General features: G+C 34.4%; 1 protein-coding gene and 1 pseudogene across 1 annotated transcript; one reads left to right on the forward strand and one right to left on the reverse strand.

Annotated features, from left to right (window-relative positions):
* The first annotated feature begins 986 nt into the window (after positions 1-986).
* Positions 987-5,657, forward strand: LOC133670786 (uncharacterized; annotated as a pseudogene).
* Positions 5,658-13,081: 7,424 nt separating this feature from the next.
* LOC133671464 (protein LOW PHOTOSYNTHETIC EFFICIENCY 1, chloroplastic) lies at positions 13,082-15,901 on the reverse strand. Its single transcript, XM_062092233.1, has 2 exons — positions 15,776-15,901; positions 13,082-15,687 (listed from the first exon to the last, which is right to left on the reverse strand). Exon 2 carries the CDS (start codon positions 15,568-15,570, stop codon positions 13,285-13,287), a length of 2,286 nt encoding a protein of 761 aa, XP_061948217.1. The 5' UTR covers positions 15,571-15,687; positions 15,776-15,901; the 3' UTR covers positions 13,082-13,284.
* Positions 15,902-23,065: the final 7,164 nt, after the last annotated feature.

The raw sequence follows: 23,065 nt of genomic DNA on the forward strand, positions 1-23,065 counted from the left end.
TCTCAAACACGCTCTTAGTCCTGTTAATCCTGCCGTCGGCTGCACAATCTGCCCTAAGATTAGCGGTCATTAGCCATGTGTCCGCGCTTTGTTTTTACTTAGATTTCAAGTTAATTTTTAATATTAAAAAAAATATACTAGTATTTTGAATGTAGTTTTTGACAGATAGGACTCTAATTTATTTTTTAACATGAGAAAAGCTTAAGTATTTTGAATGTATTTTTTGGCTTAATGAAAATTTTAAATTAAATATTGAAAAGTTGTTATAAATAATAAGAAGAGTTGTAAATATTAACTAAAATGTAAAGCTAAAAAATAAATGCACAAGCTTGATTTTATGATGTGAGGAGAATCTTTCTTTTATATGTAATTATATGGGAATAAAAATATATTTCATAAGAAAATTAAGAATTTAAATTCAATAGAGAAAACAAAATTATTAGTATAATTTTTTTTTATTATTAACACATGTTTTTTTTAATATATCTTTATTCAGCTATATTTATTGTATAGAAACTGAAAGCGATAAAAATGAATATTCAAAAATAATTAAATGACTTAAAATAAGGATAAAAAGATATTTGTTTGGTTAAAAACTTTTTTTTTCTTATAAATGCATTATCTTTAATATTTTTTATCAGAATTTGTTTTATAAAAACATTATCATAATTTTAAAAGCAAGTTTAAATAAAATAAATAAATTATTTTAATGTAAATGTATAAGATTGAGAAAAATCATATAGAAAAATTACAATAAAAGAAAAGAGTTCGAGATTTCTTCTACATTTAGAAAATCATGCATATTAATTTTGTTATATAATTATTTAGAAAGAAATTTTTAATATCAATATAAAAATTGAAAATAATAGCATAATTAGATAACTATTTAAACATCATTAAAATAAAAATATTAATTGTTTTATTTAATTATAAAATACAAAAAGAAAATAAAAATAAGGTAAGAAAAATTAAAGGGTTAGGAGCACATGGGTTGGAAACATAGGTCAATGCTTGTGTTTTTTTTTTTTTAATCTTATCCTCTAAAGGTGGTTTGTTTGTCAATTGTTTTTAGTAAATTATGTGGATAACGTTTCATCCGCCTACAGTAATTTTTAGTGATCTGAACTGGTTCCATTCACTAAAAAATTAGGGTCTAATATTTTGGATCCCAAAAACCCAAATCTCAACTCCTTTTTTTGCTCAAAAATATCAAAAAATATATTTTATGAACCCCTTATAACCCCTATTTCTAATAACAAAACACATTATAATTGAATCAAAAACTCAAATTCAATCACATTAAAAAGTCTTTATGAGATTCAATCTACTTTTTTAGGCATCATTAGAAGTGAAAACTACATCCCCTATGTTCTTTACTCAAATACGAATCTATAAACAAAAAAATCAAGGTCATGGTGGTTGGAATTTGGCCAATCATGAGCTTTCTTTCTCTTTAAAATTTTAGTGATTTTCTCTCTCCTCTCTTAAGAACCAATGACTGAAATGAAGTTTAGGATCAAAATGAAAAAAGAAAACTAGAAAGGACCAAATTGAAAATAAATTAAAAATTAAAGGATTAAAGTGTAGATTTATGCACCTCTTGAAAATTACACACCGATAACAAGTTGTTACTTTTTGTAAATCTTGATTCTTGTTATTTTAATAATTGTTTTTGATAATAATCCCATTTAAAATTGGCATGTCATTCAATTCTGAAACAATTCTAAAACCCTAGAGAAACGATAAAAAGAAATCCGAAACAATTCAAATGCATATGATCCCGAGGGGATGAATTCAGGCATTGTTTTAGAACAGACACTTACTGTCGTTCTTCGCCCTAGTAGTCAAAGAGCTAGCTCGACTCATGCTAGTGAATCATATCTTCAACCAAGCTGGTCTTTGAGTTCAATTTTTGGAAGGAAAGTTAGTGGAAGATGTGTTCTTGCTAAGTGTAGTAAAGTATATCTTCAGCTTGAGAGAGGCCAAGTTTTTGAATTGAAAAAAAATGTTATTATGGGGCCTGACTATATTGCCTCTGGAGGGTTTGATGCTGAATCCAGCTTGACTTGTCAGTTAATCCTGATAGGGTACTTAAAGAAGAAAATAGTAGGCACAGAATAGACTCCTCTTTTCTTTATGAATTTTCAGTTGAGAAGTACAACAACTCTAAACCATTTGATCTAAGGCCTAACATGGAAATTTCCTATAATGTGGTCATCACGACAAACACCATTACATGCTAGTAGGTTTTTTATGGGAAGTGGGAATGAAAGAGGTGCAATTGCTATCTTGTTGAAATCTACTGATGAACTGAATGACAGTCCCCTGGGTGCTAAAAGTGCTAGTGATGGATGTGAGTTGAATGTTAATATTTTCCAAGTTGTCCCTTGGTATATTAGGGTATATTTTCCAATTGTCCAGTTGTTTGTGGATGATATCAACCAAAGGCAGTGGGAGCTTTTGTGGAAAAGATGCATGTTTTTCCTTCCAAAGACAAGATATCACCTGGTATGATGGAGATGGTTCTGAAGCTTCCTTGTGGTGTGAAATCAGCTGCTTTGATATTAGAGTTTGATAAGATAGGCTTTAGCACTTCATTGTTTTCTAGTTTGACTCGGAAAAGTAGAGTGAATTGATGAATGAATTCAGGTGTGGTAAAATATTTAATATCGTGAGAAACCAGTCTGTGGACACAGTGGCAAACGGCAAATAGATTATAATTTCCTATCTGCTAGAAATTTTTTATAGCCTCAGCTTTTGCATAATTAACTTGAAATGTTGTCAATGCTTTACGTGGACATCCTTTGTTAATCTGCCCGATACCATGCTGTCTAAATTTCAGGTGATATGATCATCTAGACTCTCAAAGTGCTGGACGACAATTCAAGTTTATTTGATTGATTATGGATCTGTGATGCAGGAAAAGAGTCTTGTTCTCTCTTATACTGAAGTATTACTTGTACGACAACTCCTGATTTTAGCATGCCGTACAATGTCATCACAATCACTTGCACTGTATTTTCTGTCACTTATCAATGTACTTCGACAAAGGGTTGAAGAGGAGGAAAGATTCCTTGAAAGCAAAGGTAACTTGTGTCTCTTGGATTGTGTTTGTTGTAACTAGAATATGGTCTATGAATGGCCCTCTCTCATGGATTAATTCAATATTTACAATCTAAATATCGGTGATGGTGAATCAACAAAACTCTTAAGTTGCTGGATTGGATGCTAGTTATATGATGATATCCACAAATCAAAATATGTGCGTGGTATCCGAGACATTTGTTCTGAGCTGGTCATTTTCGATCCTAGAAAATGACAATGTCCTTCATTCTTAAACAGTTTTCAATTGTTTTGGCTTGGCTCCTGATCTTTACTTTTTCATTCCCCCATTTGCAGCTTCTGCAAAAGCTGGTAGCCTTTCTGAAATGGTTTCCAGAATGTCTGCCAAGATAAGAGGAAGATCACAAAAACCTCCCAAATCACCTTCAGATTCATCACCATTGATGAATTCTAAATTAATACTTAATGTCTTGTTCGTGGCTACACTTGCAGTTGCATGGCGATATATCTTGAATGACAACACCAGAAGGTAAGTTAGGGGCCTGCAATGTACAATACGTGCAAAAGAAAACGTACTTGTAGCATTAAAGCACGTACTGTCTGTTGGGGATTCCGACTCCCCTAGCGCGGACCGGTGGTGTTCTGATAGTTGCTCATAAGAGGCTAAGCACACTGGGACATACTATTTAACGTGGTTCGGCAAAACCGCTTACATCCACGGGAGAGATCAATATTATTAGAGATAGAGAAAGGATTACAACACAATACATGGAGGAGGAGGATCACTTCACTCAAACTCAACTCCCAACTCTCTTGCTGCACTTGCAGCTTGCTGCACTTGCAGCTTGCTGCAATGGCAGCAAGGTTGTTACCCTCTCTACACTTTCTCTCTATTTGCTCTCTCTCTCGGTGCCCTTTTATAGGCAACAATGGTGTCACAGCTCCAGCTCTTCTTCAACAAAGGTGGCTGCACATGGGTTGCACCATTTTGTCAATGGTTGGTGCACCAACCATTGACAATGGCAACCCTCTCTTCTTAGGATAGGTTGCACAAGTCATTGCCCATTAATAGCAAATCCCAACAATCACCCCCTTTGACATTTATATGGGCAATTGTCCTCTTGCTTCTTCAGCACAAGCTTGCATCTTGCAGCTCTTCCAAGCTTACCATTCTGAGAGCATCTGTGACCAAGTTTACAGGTACTTACCAAACCTTTCAATCACTAGAGTCACCAAAGCACACCTTTTCTCACACAAAAAGATCACTACAACTAGATGGTCTCCCATATCACATCTGAAGAGAGTTAACGCTTGTCTCTGGGAAAACATTCCCCTTCGAGCGTATCAACCATGCTCGGTCCGGAATGATTCATCAAGCCTTACACCAAGGCTTACAACACCTCCTCAAACGGAAATTTCTATTTCCAAGTGCGACAGTCATTATCTGAGTATCTCAATATGATCACGAGCTCACCACTCTTCTAAGAGTCTACTCATCCAGGAGTTGCGTCTGCCCTCTGTTCCATCCTAGGAATCACGCCTTACTTCTCTGTGAGTCTCTTGCTCTTAGTCCTAAGAGTCCAGGTAGCTCTCCACCTTTACCTATGGAGGCATCCCATTAAAGGTTGATCCATATATGTCTTGATACTGTGAGTATTACAATGCCTTCACCGAGCTCACCACCTTGATAAGAGTCAACTTGTTCCCGGAACCTGCGCATGCCCACTCCTCATTCCTAGCAGTCGCGTCTTAATGCTCCACAAGTCACCCACTTATTGTCTAAGGCAAATGTCTTCTAGCTCATTGATCTTTAGCATGGGACAATATCCATAAAAGTCAATCCTGCATTTGTCTTCATACTCATCATAGCCACTTCATTAGCTATACACATGTCCACTCATATCTAGCTATCACATTGGCTCTGGGGCGTTCTAAACTAGGCTCATATCATAGCCCATACATCTTCTCTAAGGTGTCTTCGCCCGTTGTCATGGGGCAGTCTGAACTGTGACTCCTATTATGGCCCTTACACCTTCTCTAAGGTGTCTTCGCCTGTTGTCATAAGGCGGTCTGAACTAGGGCTCCTATCATGGCCCTCACACCTTCTCTCTAAGGTGTCTTCGCCTACTGTCATAAGGCGGTCTGAACTGGGGCTCCTATCATGGCCCTCACACCTCCTCTAAGGTGTCTTCACCTTTCATAAGCGGTTGCATCCTCCTTCAACTGAGATGCTTCAAAGTGGCTCCACAATTCTCTACCACCATATGGACTATGGGAGAGATAACTGCCACTGATTACATAGAAAGAGAAAGTTACGGTATACTCCTCGCAATCCTCTACCTCGATTTCTATTTTTGGAGCTTATGCGCCTTTCTGCTTGACAACTCCACCTACACTAACTCTCTTTGGTGTCTTCGCCCTTCATTATAGGCGGTCGCCTTTTATCACAGGCGTTTGCATCCCCTCAATCAGGTGCCTCTACAATAGCTCTCTTTCCAACCTTGCATGCATTGGAAAGGTCTTCGCTTGTTGTCTTCATTAAGAGCACAAGAGACTTCCTATTGTACACAACTTTTACACAGTCTCTGCTCTAAGCTCCATCTGGGAAAACTTCTTCTCCTTGCACTTGTTGTCTCATTATAGTACCTCGTTGAATCACAAGTACTCCTGCATAATCTTCGTGTGCCCTCGTGCAATTTTTGTTCTCTAGATTCTTCCTATTCCTTGCTTATGTTTGACAACAGCTCATCTTGTCACAACACTTGTCCAAGTCAAAATAGGACGTCAATCTTTATCTCCTTGCTGTATTTCTCTTCCATTATCAGGGTCTTCATCAATTCTATCCTCGAGAAATCACAGTCACCGAATCTAACTTCTTTCGAGAAATTACCACTCCATCAGATCCTTGAACATACGGAACCCAACTGTTCCCTTGTGCCGTCATCTTGCTAGTCTTCAACCATTTCATTTCAAACTGCAAATATATGAAAATAGTATCGTATGGATAATCTTTCCACTAAGCAAGTTCCCAGGAAAGATTGGAGAGGTCACACTGGTCCCGCTTAAAACCCAATCTCCTAGACAGAACTTCTTAGGCCATATCTATCCATCGTACTGTCTTTCCGTATATACAACCATTTGCTAGCTTTGTTGCGGCTTTCCTTTACAAGTGATCTGGAATATACTGGTTTAATACATGATTTCTCAACATGTAATAAGACTACCAGTGCTTAGATTCGTCAAGATTGGTCTTTGTCAATTTTCACTCTACACCTCTAATTGTCCACATTATCGGGTGTCCAGAGTATCCCAATTTTGCCTTCTCTCAAGGAAACTAAAAAAATTCTCCCCACTTAGCAATTCAACACACATAATTGGGCAAATGTGTGTGACTTCTTCTTCTTCATCTCCATCGACCACTATGATGACCTTCAGATGCCTCATAATCGGGCAATCTCTTTTTGATAATTCACTACTACCATTTTTGATCTCAAATCTCAATAATCAGACCATACCATTGCATCCGGAATGATCAAATTAGCTGGAAACAAGTCTGAAATCATCCAAATCACATTTCAGACGGCTAAGATTTGATCAAAACAATTCTGGCCTAATTAACGGCCCAGATTCAATATCAGATCCGGTTGCACGTAGGATCAACTACACTCAATCCTATCCCTCGGCTCGCAGCTCGGCTCGGCTCCACTAGGCGCAGCTCCACTCAGCTCAGCTTGCGGCTAATGACTTGGCAGGTGGGTCCCTCTGTGTTGACATGTCAGATGACTGTGCGCTGATATGGCATGCTGACTGTGCATGATGACGTCATGCTTATATTAGGCAGACGTCATCCCTGCCATGCCTACTGTGCATGCTGATGTCACAATTACATCATGACGACATCATCAATATCCGAGTCAGTCACACGGGTCGGATCAACTGGTATTCAGGTCGGGTCAGCCCATCCGGGCGGAGAAGACGCGTGTGACGCGTGGCGCACGTCTGTGCGCGTGGCCAGCAACCTCGCTAGTGTGTGATGACGCCGTTTTCGCCAGTGGCTTCATCTCTTCCTCCTCTACACAGTGGTATGGTCAAAACATAATTTTGACAACTTTTATTTTTGAGCAAAAATCAAACACCACTTTAAACCATGTGCTCTGATACCAATTGTTGGGGATTCTGACTCCCCTAGCATGGACCAGTGGTGTTATGATAGTTGCTCATAGGAGGCTAAGCACACTGGGACACAATATTTAAAGTGGTTCGGTAAAACCACCTACATCCACGAGAGAGATCAATATTATTAGAGATAGAGAAAGGATTACAACACAATACATGGAGGAGGAGAATCATTTCACTCAAACTCAACTCTCAGCTCTCTTGCTGCACTTGCAGCTGCTGCAATGGTAGCAAGGTTGCTGCCCTTGTAGCCCTTCACTTTCTCTCTTGGTTTCTCTACTGCACTCTTTCTCTCTCTTTGCTCTCTCTTGGTGCCCTTTTATAGGCAACAATGGTGCCACAACTCCAACTCTTCTTCAACAAAGGTGGTTGCACATAGGTGCACCATTTTGTCAATGGTTGGTGCAACTACCATTGACAATGACAACCTTCTCTTCTTAGGGTAGGTTGCACAAATCATTGCCTATTAATGGCAAATCCCAACATTGTCCTCCTCTGTAATTTGGAAATATATTTTTATACGGTGTTGGTGAGCAGATCATCCCCATAAGCATCATCACCAATCCATCCCTAATTGATTCTTTTATCCATTTTATGTTGGGAACTCCATCAACAACATTAATTGTTGACAGAATATTTCATTGCATATTCCATCATAAATGCACCTTAATTGTTGTTGGAATATTTCATCGCCTATTCTATTAGAAAGTGAATGACCATTTTCAACAAAAACTCCATCAAGATGTTTTGACAAAATATGTCATCAATGATTATGTTTGAAATTCCAAAACCTTTTTTAACTTTTTGATGAAACTTGACCTAACATTTTCGATGAAAACACCATGAAATTGAGTATTCCATTGATAATTATATCATAATGTCATACTAATGTGAACCTTGTGGTTATAAAAATCTAGAAACTTAGTCAAATCGACTTTTTAAAAAAAAAACTAAATTTAGACTTGTGATTGAGTGTGACATAACGATAGCATGTACCAATGCACCAAGATTATAGAAAACAAACCACCATCCAACGCCTATGAAAAGACACAAATAAGTAGTATAAAAGATGCCAAGAAGCTTGAGTAATTTTTCAATAAGTCAGAGTAGTTCAATAAAAAATCAAAAATAAGATAATTTTCTCCCAACACACAATATGTGACAATAATGTACAACTTAAAAAAATAAGAGAATTAGATGATTTGAGTTGAAATTTTCAAGTTATATTTAGGGTTTGATATGAATGAACTGGGGTTTTTTGAAAAATTAGTTTGAATTAGTATTATTTGTTTGTATTTAATTGTGATACTAGTAAAGTTATAGAAAAATTTGACAAAATTTATGGTTGTGTGTTATGGTGTATCACTGACCATGGAAGAAGAAATTTAGGGGTTAATTATGTTTTTGAATGTGCATATATGTAAATCAAGGAAAATATAAAGGAATTATGGTGATTGGAAGAGAGGATGAGCCAACCATGGTAGGTGAAAATAGGAAACATTTATATAAATTTGTATGCGAGAAAATTGTGAGTAAATGAAATAGTTTATATATGTGATTAAGAGAAAAGAACCTTATTGTTGCTAATGAAAATGTAGGTTAACCAAAGGAAAAAGAAATGAAAACTTGCATAGGTAAGTGTATGTATTTAATGTATTTATAATTGAATATCTTGTTGTTTGGTTATGAGATGATGAATGATAAAGTAACTATGACAAATTTACAAGAATATGGTGAAATCATATTTATTTCATAAGTGTAAACATGTTGATGGTGTCTTGACATTAACTAGAATTTTGAGTGAATTAGTATATATTGATTTATAATGAAATTGAATTTTTGATATTTTGAGAGATATGATTTGCAACTAATTGAATTATTTGATGTAATGATTTTATTAAAGAATGTATTGTGCCTTTAAATTAGGAACATTAAGCTTATGAATAAGTTTATAATGAATGGAAATCCTATTATTACAGGGGAGGTTGTTGGGGGAGGATCTTAGTTAGGAGAAGTGAGACTATCGCGAGCAGGAAGTAAGTGTTTTCACCTCATTTGAATTTTAGAATTTATTCTATAATTGTATTTTTTATTATTATTATGTTAATGGATATGAAAAAGAAGAAGAAGAGAAACCAAAAGGATATGGATATTGCTATATTTATTAGTAACCATGAGGGGTTGCTGGATTATTAAAAATCAAATGGATTGTTGGATTTATTGGTAACCGAAAGGGGTTGCCAGAATAGTGGCATCAGTTGGATTGCTAAAGCAATGGCCTCCATGAGAAAATGGCTGGAATGTTGGTAATCAAATTATGGTTATAAAAACTGGTTATTAAAAAGTGTGAAATTATAGGGAGATTTAAATTAATAATGCTGGTACTATGGATATATTTGAGAGGAATAGAAACAATTATGGATATTAACTTTTTTTATATTGAATATTGTAATTTAATATTATGAATTAAATGTTTAATTACAAGTCATTCACATTTTTGACCGGAGTAGTAGTAATTTGTATAGCATACTATAGTATAGTTATTATAAATGAATGACATGTTCAAAATCTTTTGAATGTATATCTAAATATTACTAGGATAGCATTTTGAGACATGTAATGCTTTTATTATCATTTTAAGGATTGAAATTAATTTTAAAAGTTAATTAATTATGAAATCATATTTATTATTAGAGATAATAATATATTGTGTAGAGTATACATTTTGTATGTAATATACGTGTTATTGTTTAGGTTTCAATATTTAGTTGTATTTTAAATTCATGTTTAAATGAATGATTGAATTATTAAGAAAATGAAAAATTATGGTTGAGTTTATATGGGACATGATCTAAGATGGTTGAATCAAAATTGAGATTGGATAATTTGAAAGATGGATGGAAGTTAAAATGTTGATAACTTGGTACATTGACATGCAGGAGAAACTTTGTCAAATTTTTTATAAAATAACTATCATCATTATGTGATAAACTAATGTAAATAAAAAAAAATCCTTGTGAATTTGCGGGTCTTATATAATAAGCTATATTTGGATGGTAAAATTCAAGAATATTACATAACCCAAGATGCTGAAATTAATTAAACCTAAAAAGTAGATGGATCAGACTCCTTTTATACATAGATTAAGTTGACTAAGGTTTAATCATCACTTGTTGAAGTTATGATCTCTTTGAAATTCACCTTGCCCTAAATACTCTGAATGTCAGACACACTGAATGTGTCTTTGAGATTTTTTTGCTATTGATTTTATAATTGACATATCTGGAACTTCTAATGGATTTTTTGATGTAGTTTGGATCACATCATCCTCTCTATCCTAAAAAATATTCGACCTTAAATCATCACCTACATCAAACAAAGAGAGATAGAAATATTAAAAACAACAATATCACCATATTCACCAGGTAGATCCACTTTGTAGGCATTGTCATTAATTATTTCAAGAATTTGAAATGAAATATCTATTCTCGGCATCAACTTGGATCTCTTACGTTCAGAAAACCTCTATTTGCGTATATGCATCAAACCTAATCATTTGGTTCAAAGATAACCTTTTTTGTCCCTTTATTAGCTTTGAATGCATATTGCTTATTCTTTTTCTATATTTGTCATCGTACATTATCATGAAGAGTCTTCACTATTTGTGTTTGGACTAATTCCTTCATCTACAGGTAAAAAATCACATCCAAAGGAGTTAAAGGATTAAAATCACAAATAATCTTAAAAGGTGAATAATCGATAATAGAATGCACACTTCTGTTATATGCAAATTCAAAAAACAATAGGCAATCTTCCCAAATCTTTAACTTTTTTTAAATGATAGTTATTAACAATGTAGTTAAAGTCATATTAACTACTTCAGTTTGGTCATCTGTCTGTGGATGACAAGTACTAAAACATAACAATTTTGTTCCTAACTTACCCCTACAAAACCTTTCAAAAGTAGTTAAAAACTATCTTTTTAAAGAATAGGTCTGCTATGTTCGTTGTATAATTGATTTTATGACAAGATATAAAATGTGTCATCTTAGAAAACTTATCTACAACCATAAAAATAGAATTCATACCCCCTTTTTGACTTAGGCAACCCTAATACAAAATCCATAGATATATCAACATAAGATTCCTTAGGTACTAGTAAAGAAGTATACAAACCATGAGGTAAAATTTTATGTTTAGCTTGTCTATATGTTATGCACCTATTGCAAAATCTTTGCATATCTTTTTTTCATCTTAAGCCAATAAAAGTACTCATGAAAAAAATTTAAAGTCTTAGCAAATCTAAAGTGTCTAATTAATAGACTAGTGAAGTTATACTTTAAATTTATATATGTGTATGGAAACCGACCACATAAGTAGGACTTGGAATGATGAACTATAAAAATTATCATATGACTGTTTTATTGTGTGAAAACCAACCTCATGGTGGGAAACTTAGCTAGTGAACTTGTGTTGGAAATGGGTATGAATGAAATGCGTTCATGAAAGCTTGCCAGGGGCTAGCTTTATTGGTCTTTAAAGGACCCGTTAAAGATGTATTTGAGCTAGGAAGCCTGTCATCTATGTGTGTGTGTGTGTGTGAGAGAGAGAGAGAGAGAGAGAGAAATTAGAAGTCAAACACATATGTAGGGCTTTAAATGGATACTACGGCTTAGCTATAAGAAATCAGAACTTGATCATTCAATTAAGATACCAGCCATAGGTGTGGGGGTATATGTCAAACATGAGATAATCGGAAGAGCAGAACTAAGAGAGGTGTTGATATACATATTTGGAAATTTTATCTGAGTATAATTTGGATTGATATTCGATTATATGGACGAACAATTAATTAATTTTTTTTTTAATTTCATCATTTACCATCGTATTGGTTAGGAATTAGATTTTATAATTTGTTTCAATTTACTTTTATTTTTTTTGTTATCATGGTCTCATGATTAGGGTTATGGATTTGACAAGTTAACTCGGGCTAACCCTGATCGATTCAATATGTTTTCATCTCAATTGTTTTTATAAAAAAAAGATATCTTGAGTTTTTTTTAATCGAACTATATTTTTATCGGTTATCTAAATTATTTTTGAACACGTCAAATAAACTAAATCATATCGGATCAATTTCTAAGTGATTTAAATTTTTTATTGGAAAAAACATTAAATGAATATTTTTTTATATTATAAAAATTAAACTTCCCAGCCAAGTACCACGGGTCAACGACACAGTAATAAACCAAATCGTGTCGTGACAGGGGATTAAAGTTGAGTTAAACCCACCCATTTTGACATATCCCAGTTCAAGTGGGTTGGATTTTTCATGCATTGACTACTGTTATGCGGACGCAGTTTTAAATAAAGATGTCATGTAACATGAAGTGTTATATAACGAAATGGGTTTCCCTTAAAATATCGTTCCATATGAAATATATAAAGGTGTATTAATAATTTAAATAATGCCCACTTTGCACGGTTATGAGTTCCCTATTCTTGCAGTGCACTGTATTCTACCACTAGTTTCCAGGGAGGTGGAGGTTAATACGCAGTATTGGAGCTTCCACTTTTATATCAGCTTCGGAGTTTTCCCCGGAAAACTTTCAAATTAAGAACACTTGAGTTAGCATGTTCTTGTCAACAGTTGTTATCCTTGTTTTACACCTACACAGGCAGCTTAGAAGAGTAATTCTTCTCATGCTCCAATCGCAGACAACGGAGAACTGGTGCGTATAATCCAACATTTTACCATCTAGTTCATTAAATCCCACATGATCAGTCAGAATCTCAAACCTGCAACCAGACGAGATTCTTCTTTTTATCTATAGAAGGCTCATTGGACTTCGATGAGATTTTTCTCTCATCAAGCTCATCATTCAATCAGCAGTTTAGCATAATTTTACATACTAGAAATACCACTTCATCTAGTTTATTAAGAACTGAACCTAAAACATTGGAGTATCATAGTCGCCTATGAAGCCACGTCTACAAAGGTATGGAAAGAATACAGTATCAACATAATAACATTTGGAGTTGCACTCATTGTTTTCCTTCTGCTTGTGAGGCATAAATTTCCTTCTTGTTAAATGGTTTGCTTCTCCGTGGAACATCAGCCAAATTACAGAATTCGGTCAAAGTTTTCCTGATTTGAACTTTCTTCTTTTTATCTGGTGGCCGAGGTCCTAAAACACTTGTGTCAATAGTAGCCCCATAAGCTTCAGAGGAATGCATAACTGCATCATAAGCCTTCGGAGAGAGTTGAAGGTCTTCATTTTGAGCCCTCAAATACAACTCATATGCAAGTCTCGGTTTGCCACTCTTTGCAAGAGCCTCAATCAGCATGTCATATGTAATTTCGTTTGGTGAGATGTTCTGGACTTTCATGCGGTGAAACCATTCATATGCTGCACTGCTCAAATTATTACGAGCACATCCACTGATTATTGCATTATATGTAACAACAGTTGGCCCAATACCAGTTGAAACCATTTCATTGATTATTGCATCAACCAGTCTAAAATTCCCTTGTCTAGTGAAAACTGAAGCCATAATAGTGTATGCATACACGTTGGGCTTGACACCCACCTTAAGCATATGCTCCCATACACGGACAGCCTCATCATACAGTCTACCCTTTTCAAGGGCACTAAGCAGTGCTCCATAGGAGATAACTGTAGGCTTTTCACCTTGTTCAACCATTCTTCTAAATATCTGAACAGCAGCAGCTGTTTCGGAAGCCTTGGAACAAGCGACTAGAACTGCATTCCATTCCTTGCTTCCTGGCTTCAGGCCTTTCTCTTCCATCTTGTTTAGCAACCTGACACCCCATCTCCAAATTCCTCTCTTCTTAGCTGCAGTAAGTAGGACATTAAAGTATGAAACAATCAATTCGTATGAAAGGTTATTTGGCTTTGGACCCTTGTCTAACAAATCCTCGTACACCTCCAAGGCAGCCCACCACTTCTTAGCCTTTCCCATCAGCCAAATCACATGGTTGCAGACTGATAAGCTTATATCAGAGCACCTTTCTCTAATCCTAATGTACAATTCTTTTGCAACAACATAATGTTCTTCACGGGTACAAGCCCACACAAGGCGCTCATAATCTGACCGACCAGGTTGAAGTTCGGCCTTATCCATATCTGTCAGAAGCTTTAACACATTGGTGTTCAAGTTTTCAAGCCTCACAAGCCACCGCCTCATAACCTGGTAGCAAACACGAATTGTGAAATTTTCGAGCTTAACATATTCCCTTTCCCAATCTTCATCAGCATCCTTTCCTATTTCCCCTTTCAGATACTTGTCTTTTATTTCTACAAAGAACTTGAGAGCTCCATCCCCGTCTTCCATTTTTCTATAAGCCAACAGAGCCGAAGAATAGGATGCAGCAGATGGGGTAAAACCATTCCTACGCATCTCTTCAAGAACATCAAGGGCCTTTTTAGCCTGTCCTTGCTTGACATAAATAACCATCAAAATGTTGTAAGTCACCACATTGGGAGCAACCCCCTCCTGAGTCATTCTTTCCAAGATTTTTTCCGTTTCTTCATATTGTTCAGACTGTTTCACTGCACTTAATAGACTATTATATATGAAAAGATTTGGAACAATAGTACCATCTGTTTCTTTCTTTATCTTGAGCCATTCAACAAGAGCCATTGCAGGCTCCATTTTCTTGTCCCATCCAAAACCCTTAATCATGGATAAGTAAACTTGAACTGGCAATTCACCCTTGTCCTTAAGAACCTCTTCTATATCATCCACTGTTTTTGCAAAATATAAGCTCTGAGCAAGCGCAGGGACATCAATCTTTTCATCCCGTTCTTCCCCAGCTTCTCCCTCACTTCCAACATCTACTTCACATTTTTGTTCTTCATAACAATTATCATCATTTCTATCGAAATCATAATCAACTTTATCTCTCTCATGTTTCACGAATGACCGATCATCCAAACTTGATTCTACTCTATGAAATTCATTACCAATTTTTTGTTGCTCCAAAGCCGATGCCAAAGCCAATGATGAACCAAATGAGCCTTTCTTCGTTTCACGAAAACACATATATTTAATCTTTGAATGATTGGAGAGAAACCTACTTTCCACACCAAATTTTAAGCTCCCACAATAAGTCCCACTTCTATCATACCTCAAATCGCCAGAAACCATAGGAAAACCAGAGCTTGCACCTTGAAAAACATTGTCAACAAGACCCCATCTCTTTATCACTCTTCTAGTACTTAAAAAACAAGAAGAATCCTCCTCAAACTCCAAATGGGGCACCGCACAAGAGCCACCACTCAACGGCCAAACACTCAAAGTTTGCATTTTGAGAGATAATTCAGCAATAAACAGAAAAACCCAGAAAGCAAAATCCAGTTAAAAAACAAGAAAACATGATATCCACTTATCACGAGAGACTTTCTCCTATGGTTTTCATGCTACCTACAAGAGAATAATCGGAGAACTATAGCTGTTGACTCTTGGTTTAGAATTTACACAATTTTATGAACAGCAAGGGATTAAAACATACCCGAATTGCTTCCTGTCGTTGTTTTTTATTTGGGAGTAGAACTGTGAGCCTGAGGTTAGCTCAGGATTTGAGGTTACTGCTTCTCTGTGATGTCCTCACAGCCATTCAATTGTAGTAACTAATGGGCGGTCAGCTAAAATATCAGAGATAATATAAAACGAGACAATGAAAAAACTAAAGATTTAAAAAGTAACTTAATTAGTCAAGAAGTACAATAATTCAATTATCAATTTTTTTTTTTTAGATGGTGTAAATCAAAATAGGCAATGTTTTAATGTTATTTGCATGGAAAAATCAAAACTACACGGATTATATTCCCCTTGACCCATAATACGTTGATGGTAAGATATTTTTTTATATATATAAAAAATATATTTATATGCTGCTAAAGTTTTTTTAATAAAAAAATTAAGTGCAGAATGATCTTGTATGATTTAGTTAATTTGACAAGTTTTAAAATAAATCAAACAACTAATAAAAATATAGTTTGATTAAAAAAATTTAATACAATATCTTTTAAAAAACATATTGAGAAATAAATATATTAGATCGATCCGAGCTAACTTATTAAATCTACAACTCTAATCATGTGATTATGATAATTTTAATAAAAAGTAAATTGAAAAAAAATATAAAGTTTAATTCTCAAACAACTAAATGTTGAATAATGAAATTAAAAAAATCAATTTAAAATTTGAAACCTTTTGAGACGAGGTTGAAAATGCTGAAAATGATGCAAATACATCAAGAACATATTTTTTTGATTTTTTTTTTTGGTATGTTGAAAATATCTAGAAAAACAAGGGGTCAAAAATTAGGTTATGACAATGAGAAAAGAAAAATTCCTAACTCATATAAATCTAAGTTGCATCCTAAAAGAGATGGTCCATTCCAAATTCTTGAATGAATCAATGACAATGCATATAAAGAGGATATTACATGTGAGTATAACAATAGTTATACTTTTAATGTTTCTAATTTTTCTATATTTAAAGTAAGTGATGAAGTAAGTGATGATTCAAGATTGAATCCTTTTAAGGAGAGGAGAGGATGATGAGAATCAAAAAGCATCCCTAAATGATCCATTAAAAGTATCAATTGTGTTATTTACAAGGTCAAAAGCCAATAAAATTAAAAAGATAATGAGCTATTTCAAGTATTTAGGCCAAGTCAAGCATCAAAGATTACAACAAGGAATGACCAGACTTTAATTTATGTAATCCATGCAAAGGAATGAGTCAGTTCTTGAGTTTAAAGCATGCAAATTGAGCTTATTTTCTAATATGCAATTTTATATTAATAGATATAATTTTTTATCCGACCATTGAATCAGACATAAAGTTTGTCAAAATATTTTAAAGGTCATTTTTTCTATAAGGTTAAAATTTTATAGCAATCAAATATCGGGAAGACTTTGCAACAAAGCCAAGAAGTTATTGTTCAGGATTTGCAATATTTTTGTAGTTGATTTAAGATTTTTTTTCTATTTTATTAAGAACTTTTTTGTTATTTTTATAGCCTTGTTTATGATGTTTTACTTAGTATAAATAGGGTTATTTAACTTATATTTATTTATTTATTTTGTATTTTTTATTTCATAAATAATATTGTGTATGCAAAGTTAATTATATTGTTGGTTCTTTATTGATCTCCTTAGAACTTATCAAAGATTATTTTTTTTAGCATTCATCCTTGTACTTCTAGTTCTTGATTTTTTATAATCAACGGGTTGAGTTTTCATCCAATTACTACAATTCTTTGGTTGAAACAATCACTAGGTCATGTTCTTTTCAACTTGTTTTAGCTTTTCTGAGTTGTATTCAATCTTGATTGTGGGGCCTAGAGTTTTTATCTTTTAAGTTCAAATCACCATTTTTCAGAGTGACCCTTTATATAATGATACAAAATGTAAATCTTATTTAAACATGTAAATTCTAATCCTATATAAATATTGATATCATGGAGACTTCATTGAATAGTAATACAACTAAACTCTTTCTCTACTGATGCCAATTGAATTTTAAGTTAATTTTTTGATTTCAGTTAGTTATTTTATTGAAAACTACTATTTTGAATAAAATTAAGCTTTCAAACTTTTCTTCATGGCTCTTGATTCTCTTAGTTATTAGTCAACTATTTCTTTAAATATTTTTAGTCATTCATGACTCTTCCAATTGATTCTAGTATACTCAATTAAGTTCAATTTATTGCTCTCATATAATTTAATATATGAATATTTATTTTTCGTGTAAACAAATGAGAGAATCCCTCGACATTTCTATATAGTCATGGATTTCTCTTATTTATTGGCCCCGTTTGTTTACTGGAAAGTAATTTTTTTTTTGGAAAGTGAATTATTTTTTTATGTTTGGTAGTGTAATGGAAAATAAGTTGGAAAACATTTTCCAGTGTTTGGTTATATCATAGAAAATGAGCTGGAAAATAACTTATTAATGTTTTATTTTTTTTCAAGTTTATTAAAATAATGAGAAACAAATCTTACAAATTAAAAAGTTGAATGAAAATGAAATTGAAAAAAAATATATAATTTCATAAATTATCTCAAATAAAATAAATAATTATCAAAATAATAAAGATCAAATCTAAAAAATTAAAAAATTAAAAGATGAAGAAATTAAAATAATAATAATTAACATTTCATAAATCGTTTCAAATAAAATAAGTAATAATCAAAAGAATGAGGACCAATTTGATAGATAAAAAATTTCAATTAAAAATGATAAGGGAAAAGCAAATAACAATTATAAAAATAAGGATCAAAATTAATATAAAAATTAAATTCTAAGGGATGAAATTGAAAAATAAATATTCAAAACAAAATATATATAGGAATCAAAAGTTTAAGGACCAAATTTGATAAAATCAGCAAATACTATGACACTTCTAAATTTTTCACAACTTCTGAAAGTGTTTTCCGCCCAAAATAAAAGGAAAACACTTTCCTGGAAACCAAGCCAAATTTTTCTTTGACCGGAAAGTGTTTTCTGTTGACCGGAAAGTGTTTTCTGTTAACCAACTTTTCTAATAGCAAACAAACATAGAAAAGTTTGGAAAATAATTTCTCAAAAACTAGTTTCCAAAAAACAAACATAGAGATTAAATAGAATAAAAAAATCTCGAAAGATGTATTTGCGTGATTTTTTTTTAAAGACAAAAGCCTAGTCTTTTGGTACCAAGCGTTGCCTTTACCTATTAAGGATTATCTATAGTTCAAAAGATAATAACTATGTTGATCTTATCTCTTGTAGATTTACTCTAAACTTATCCCTTGTTAAATTAACTTATCCAATCTTTGTAATTGTATCAACTACATCGTTGTACATTCCTTATAAAAACGAGTTTCAATAATAAAGAAACACAAGTTCAGTAATATTCTTTATGGTATCAAAACTGATTTTTTTTCTCCAACGAGACTTTTTACTATGGCCTCAACTCCTGATTCTATCATTGTTAACATTGATCTTCATGGCAATGATCCTTATTGCCTTCAATGTCGGTTCTCAACTTCCTTTGAAACTAACACCCTCAAATTTTTCTTCATAATGTGCTTAATTGATGTCCTTATTTATAGGTTATAACCTCTAAGGATATCTTGATGGAACTATTGTTTGCCCATCACAAACACTGCGTGATCCAATAACTGGATTATCCTCCATAGGTACTTCAAATCCTGCATTTTGGTGTTGGTTTCAGCAAGATAATTTGATTCTTCATGCAATTCTTGCCTTTGTTTTTGAACCATTCTACCACTTATTGCCACTTCCTCTACTACTCGTGATGCGTGGTTAAAATTACAACGATTATATGCCAATCGTTCACGTACTCATGTCATGCAATTCAAGGAAGAATTAACTCGTATTCACTAAAGGACTCAATCAGTTTCATAATATCTTAATATTATCAAAAAATTAGTTGATGAACTTGCCGTCATTGATTCTCATATCTCCATATACTCAATGGCATCGGAGTTGATTTTTGTGACATAACAACTATAATAAGGGCCCGTGAGACTTCTCTTACATTTGAAGAACTTCATACCTTATTAATTTGCCATGAAAATTACTTAAAACTCATCGATGCTTCCAACTCAAGATTGACTGCCATTGTAAATGCTGCTCAACACAGCCACTCCTTCAAATCAACACGTCCTACAAATTCTTCTGCAAGTTATTCCATATCCAACTAAAGACACAATGTTCATAGAGACAAATCAGGTTAGTCTCCATTAATTTGTCAACTCTGTGACACAAAAGGGCACTCAGACAAGACTTGTTGCAAGGTCTTTAGGCTAAAATCTACAAATTGTACAGCTATGGGTGGATCAAATGACAAAAAGTGGCTAATAGATTCTGCTGCCTCTCATCACATTACCTCTAATCTTGTCAACCTATCACTCCACTCCGAGTATGATGGAACTAATGAAGTCGTCATTGGTGATGGCTCAGCTTTGTGAGTAACACGTCGGCTTTATGTCTTGGAATTCATTGTCAAAATCATTTTTCCAACATAATACTCTTTGTGTCCCTGACATTCATAAAAACTTAGTTTTTGTCCATCACTTTACTCATTCCAACAATGTTTACATTGAATTTCATCCCTTTTATTTTCTTGTGAAGGATCATAACATGGGGACAACACTTCTTCACAGTGAATGCCAAGATGGTGTCTATCCATTACCATATTGGAGAATAATATAAATCATATCTTGGAACCTCACCTAACAGTTTAAGCTATTGGGTTGAGATGACTATTTGACATGGTATCAGAGCCTTGATGACCAAGTGGTCACGAGTTCAAATCTCACCATCCTCATTTATTTGATAAAAATTAAACACAAAGCAATGTGGGTCTGTGCAAGTTTCAAGCCCAAAAAGCTTTCACTTGAGGGGGTGTGTTGGAAAATAATATAAATCATATCTTGAAACCTTACCTAACAGTTTAAGCTATTGAGTTGAGATGGTTATTTGACATACTAAAGTTATCACCAATTAACAAACTATCAGTAATAGCACTTGTTGGTGAACAAACTTCAACTAATCTCTGGTATAAATGTCTTGGTCATCCCTCTAATATAATCATAGTAATCCATTAAATGGTGAACAGGGGAGTGCTCAACAGAAGCCAAAAGATCACGCGATTCAAGGAGAGGTGGATGGGGCGGATGATTAGTTGGCACAATTGTAGTTTGAGTGGAGGGTGAGATGGATGGCACATATGAATTGAGAGGCTCATGTGGTTGGGGTGAAGTCTGATGGGTAGGTGAAACTAGAACTGGAAGGGGAGAGGAAGATATACCAGTGGATCTGATAGGTGGTGAACATAAATAATTAGTAGGAACTGGAATTTGAAAGGGAGAAGAAGACGTACCAGAAGGAATCACGACACCAACAGGAGAGTGATTTGGGATCTTTATTTTAGCTGGAAAATAGTTTTCATCAAATACAACACTGCGAGAGATGTAAACACGTTCACTTGTGGGATCAAGGCACCTATAACCCTTTTGACTGGAACAATAACCAATAAAAATGCACGGTAGACTACGATATGACAATTTGTTTTCAACATATGGACGTAACAAGGGATAGCATCGACATCCAAAGTTTCGTAGAAAGGAGTAATTGGGTGCATCTTTGTATAGTTTGAAAAAGGGAGTGTCATTATTTAAAACTGGTGTTGGTAACCTATTGATTAAATATACAGCAGTTAAAAATGATTCAACCCAAAATTTCTTATTGAGGCCAGATTGTGCAAGTAGAGTAAGTCTCATATCAACAATGTGACGATGTTTACGTTCGGCAGTACCATTTTGTTGAGAGGTATGTGGACATGTTCGTTTATGGAAAATACCATTTTCCATGAGATACCGAGTAAAAAGTGAGGAAATATATTCTCCACCGTTATCGGTTTGTAAACATTTAATAGGGGATGAGAATTGTTTTTCCACAAGTAGCCGAAATTGAACAAAAGAATTGAAGACATCAAATTTGTTTGCAATGGGATATAACCATGTGAAGCGACTGAGATCATCAATAAATGTGACATAAAATTTAAAACCACAAACCACTAGGTGAAATAAGAGGTGAAACCCAAACATCCCTTTAAAAACAAAAGGAGGGGTAAACCCTCGAAAACCAGAGAGAGAGAGAGAAGCCTTTTTTCGGGTTTGGTGATCGTGGCCTGCTGCCTCTGTAGCTTCTTCCTCCCTTTAAAAAATGCCTCAATTTTTAATTCCAACCCTTCCCCTCCTAGTCAATAATCCCTAATTCTTTCTTTCTTTGGCCTACCCTAAAAATATAAAAAAAGAAAAGGAAAAACAAAATAACTACGATTCGTCTCGACTCGATTCGATTCGTTTCGATGCGATTCGCCTTCTCACGGCGGCTCTGGTGGTGGTTGACGACAAGAATCGACATCGTTTCAAATGAAGAGGAAGAAACAACATCATCGATTTCGTTTTGCTCTTAATGAATGGGCGGGTTTCAGCTGCAAAAATTGAAAATGAGTTGGCAACCGAGTTTGCTTAGTCAAAAACGAAAAAATGGTCCTCCTATGGGGTTAAAGAATCTCGGCAACTCTTGTTATCTTAATAGCGTCCTTCAGTGCCTCACTTACACTCCTCCTCTTGCTAATTTCTGCCTGCGCGTCCAGCACTCCTCTCTCTGTGATTCCGTTGCTAACGGAGATAGAAAGAGAGACTGTCCGTTTTGTATTCTCGAAAAACGGATAGTCCGTTCACTCAGTTTGGATCTCACGCTTGACGCGCCAGCTAAGATTCAAAGCTGTTTGAAGATTTTTGCTGAGCATTTTCGCTGTGGACGACAGGAAGATGCTCACGAATTTTTGCGGTATGTGATTGATGCGTGCCATAATACGTGTTTGCGTTTGAAGAAACTCAGAAGGAAAGGGATTGAGAACGGTGGTGGTGGTGTGAGTGTGGTTAAGGAGATATTTGGAGGTGCATTGCAAAGTCTAGTGAAGTGCTTGTGTTGTAATTATGAATCGAATAAAGTTGATGAGATTATGGATATCAGTTTAGATGTTCTGAATAACAAATACAAATGCGAAAAATGTCAGAAACTAGTGGCAGCTAGGAAGCAAATGTCAATACTTCAAGTTGATGAAAAACAATTACTCTTTACACATCACAACAAAATAGAACATGTAAATGTAGATATCATCATCACATTGTCGAGATAGGCCTCACCTTGTTACATCAAACATATTTTTCATTATCATACTAGGCATATGCCTTTCAAACCGCGATTTATC

Source organism: Populus nigra, chromosome 13 (assembly GCF_951802175.1).
Source record: "Populus nigra chromosome 13, ddPopNigr1.1, whole genome shotgun sequence".
NCBI classification, from domain to species: Eukaryota; Viridiplantae; Streptophyta; class Magnoliopsida; order Malpighiales; family Salicaceae; genus Populus; species Populus nigra.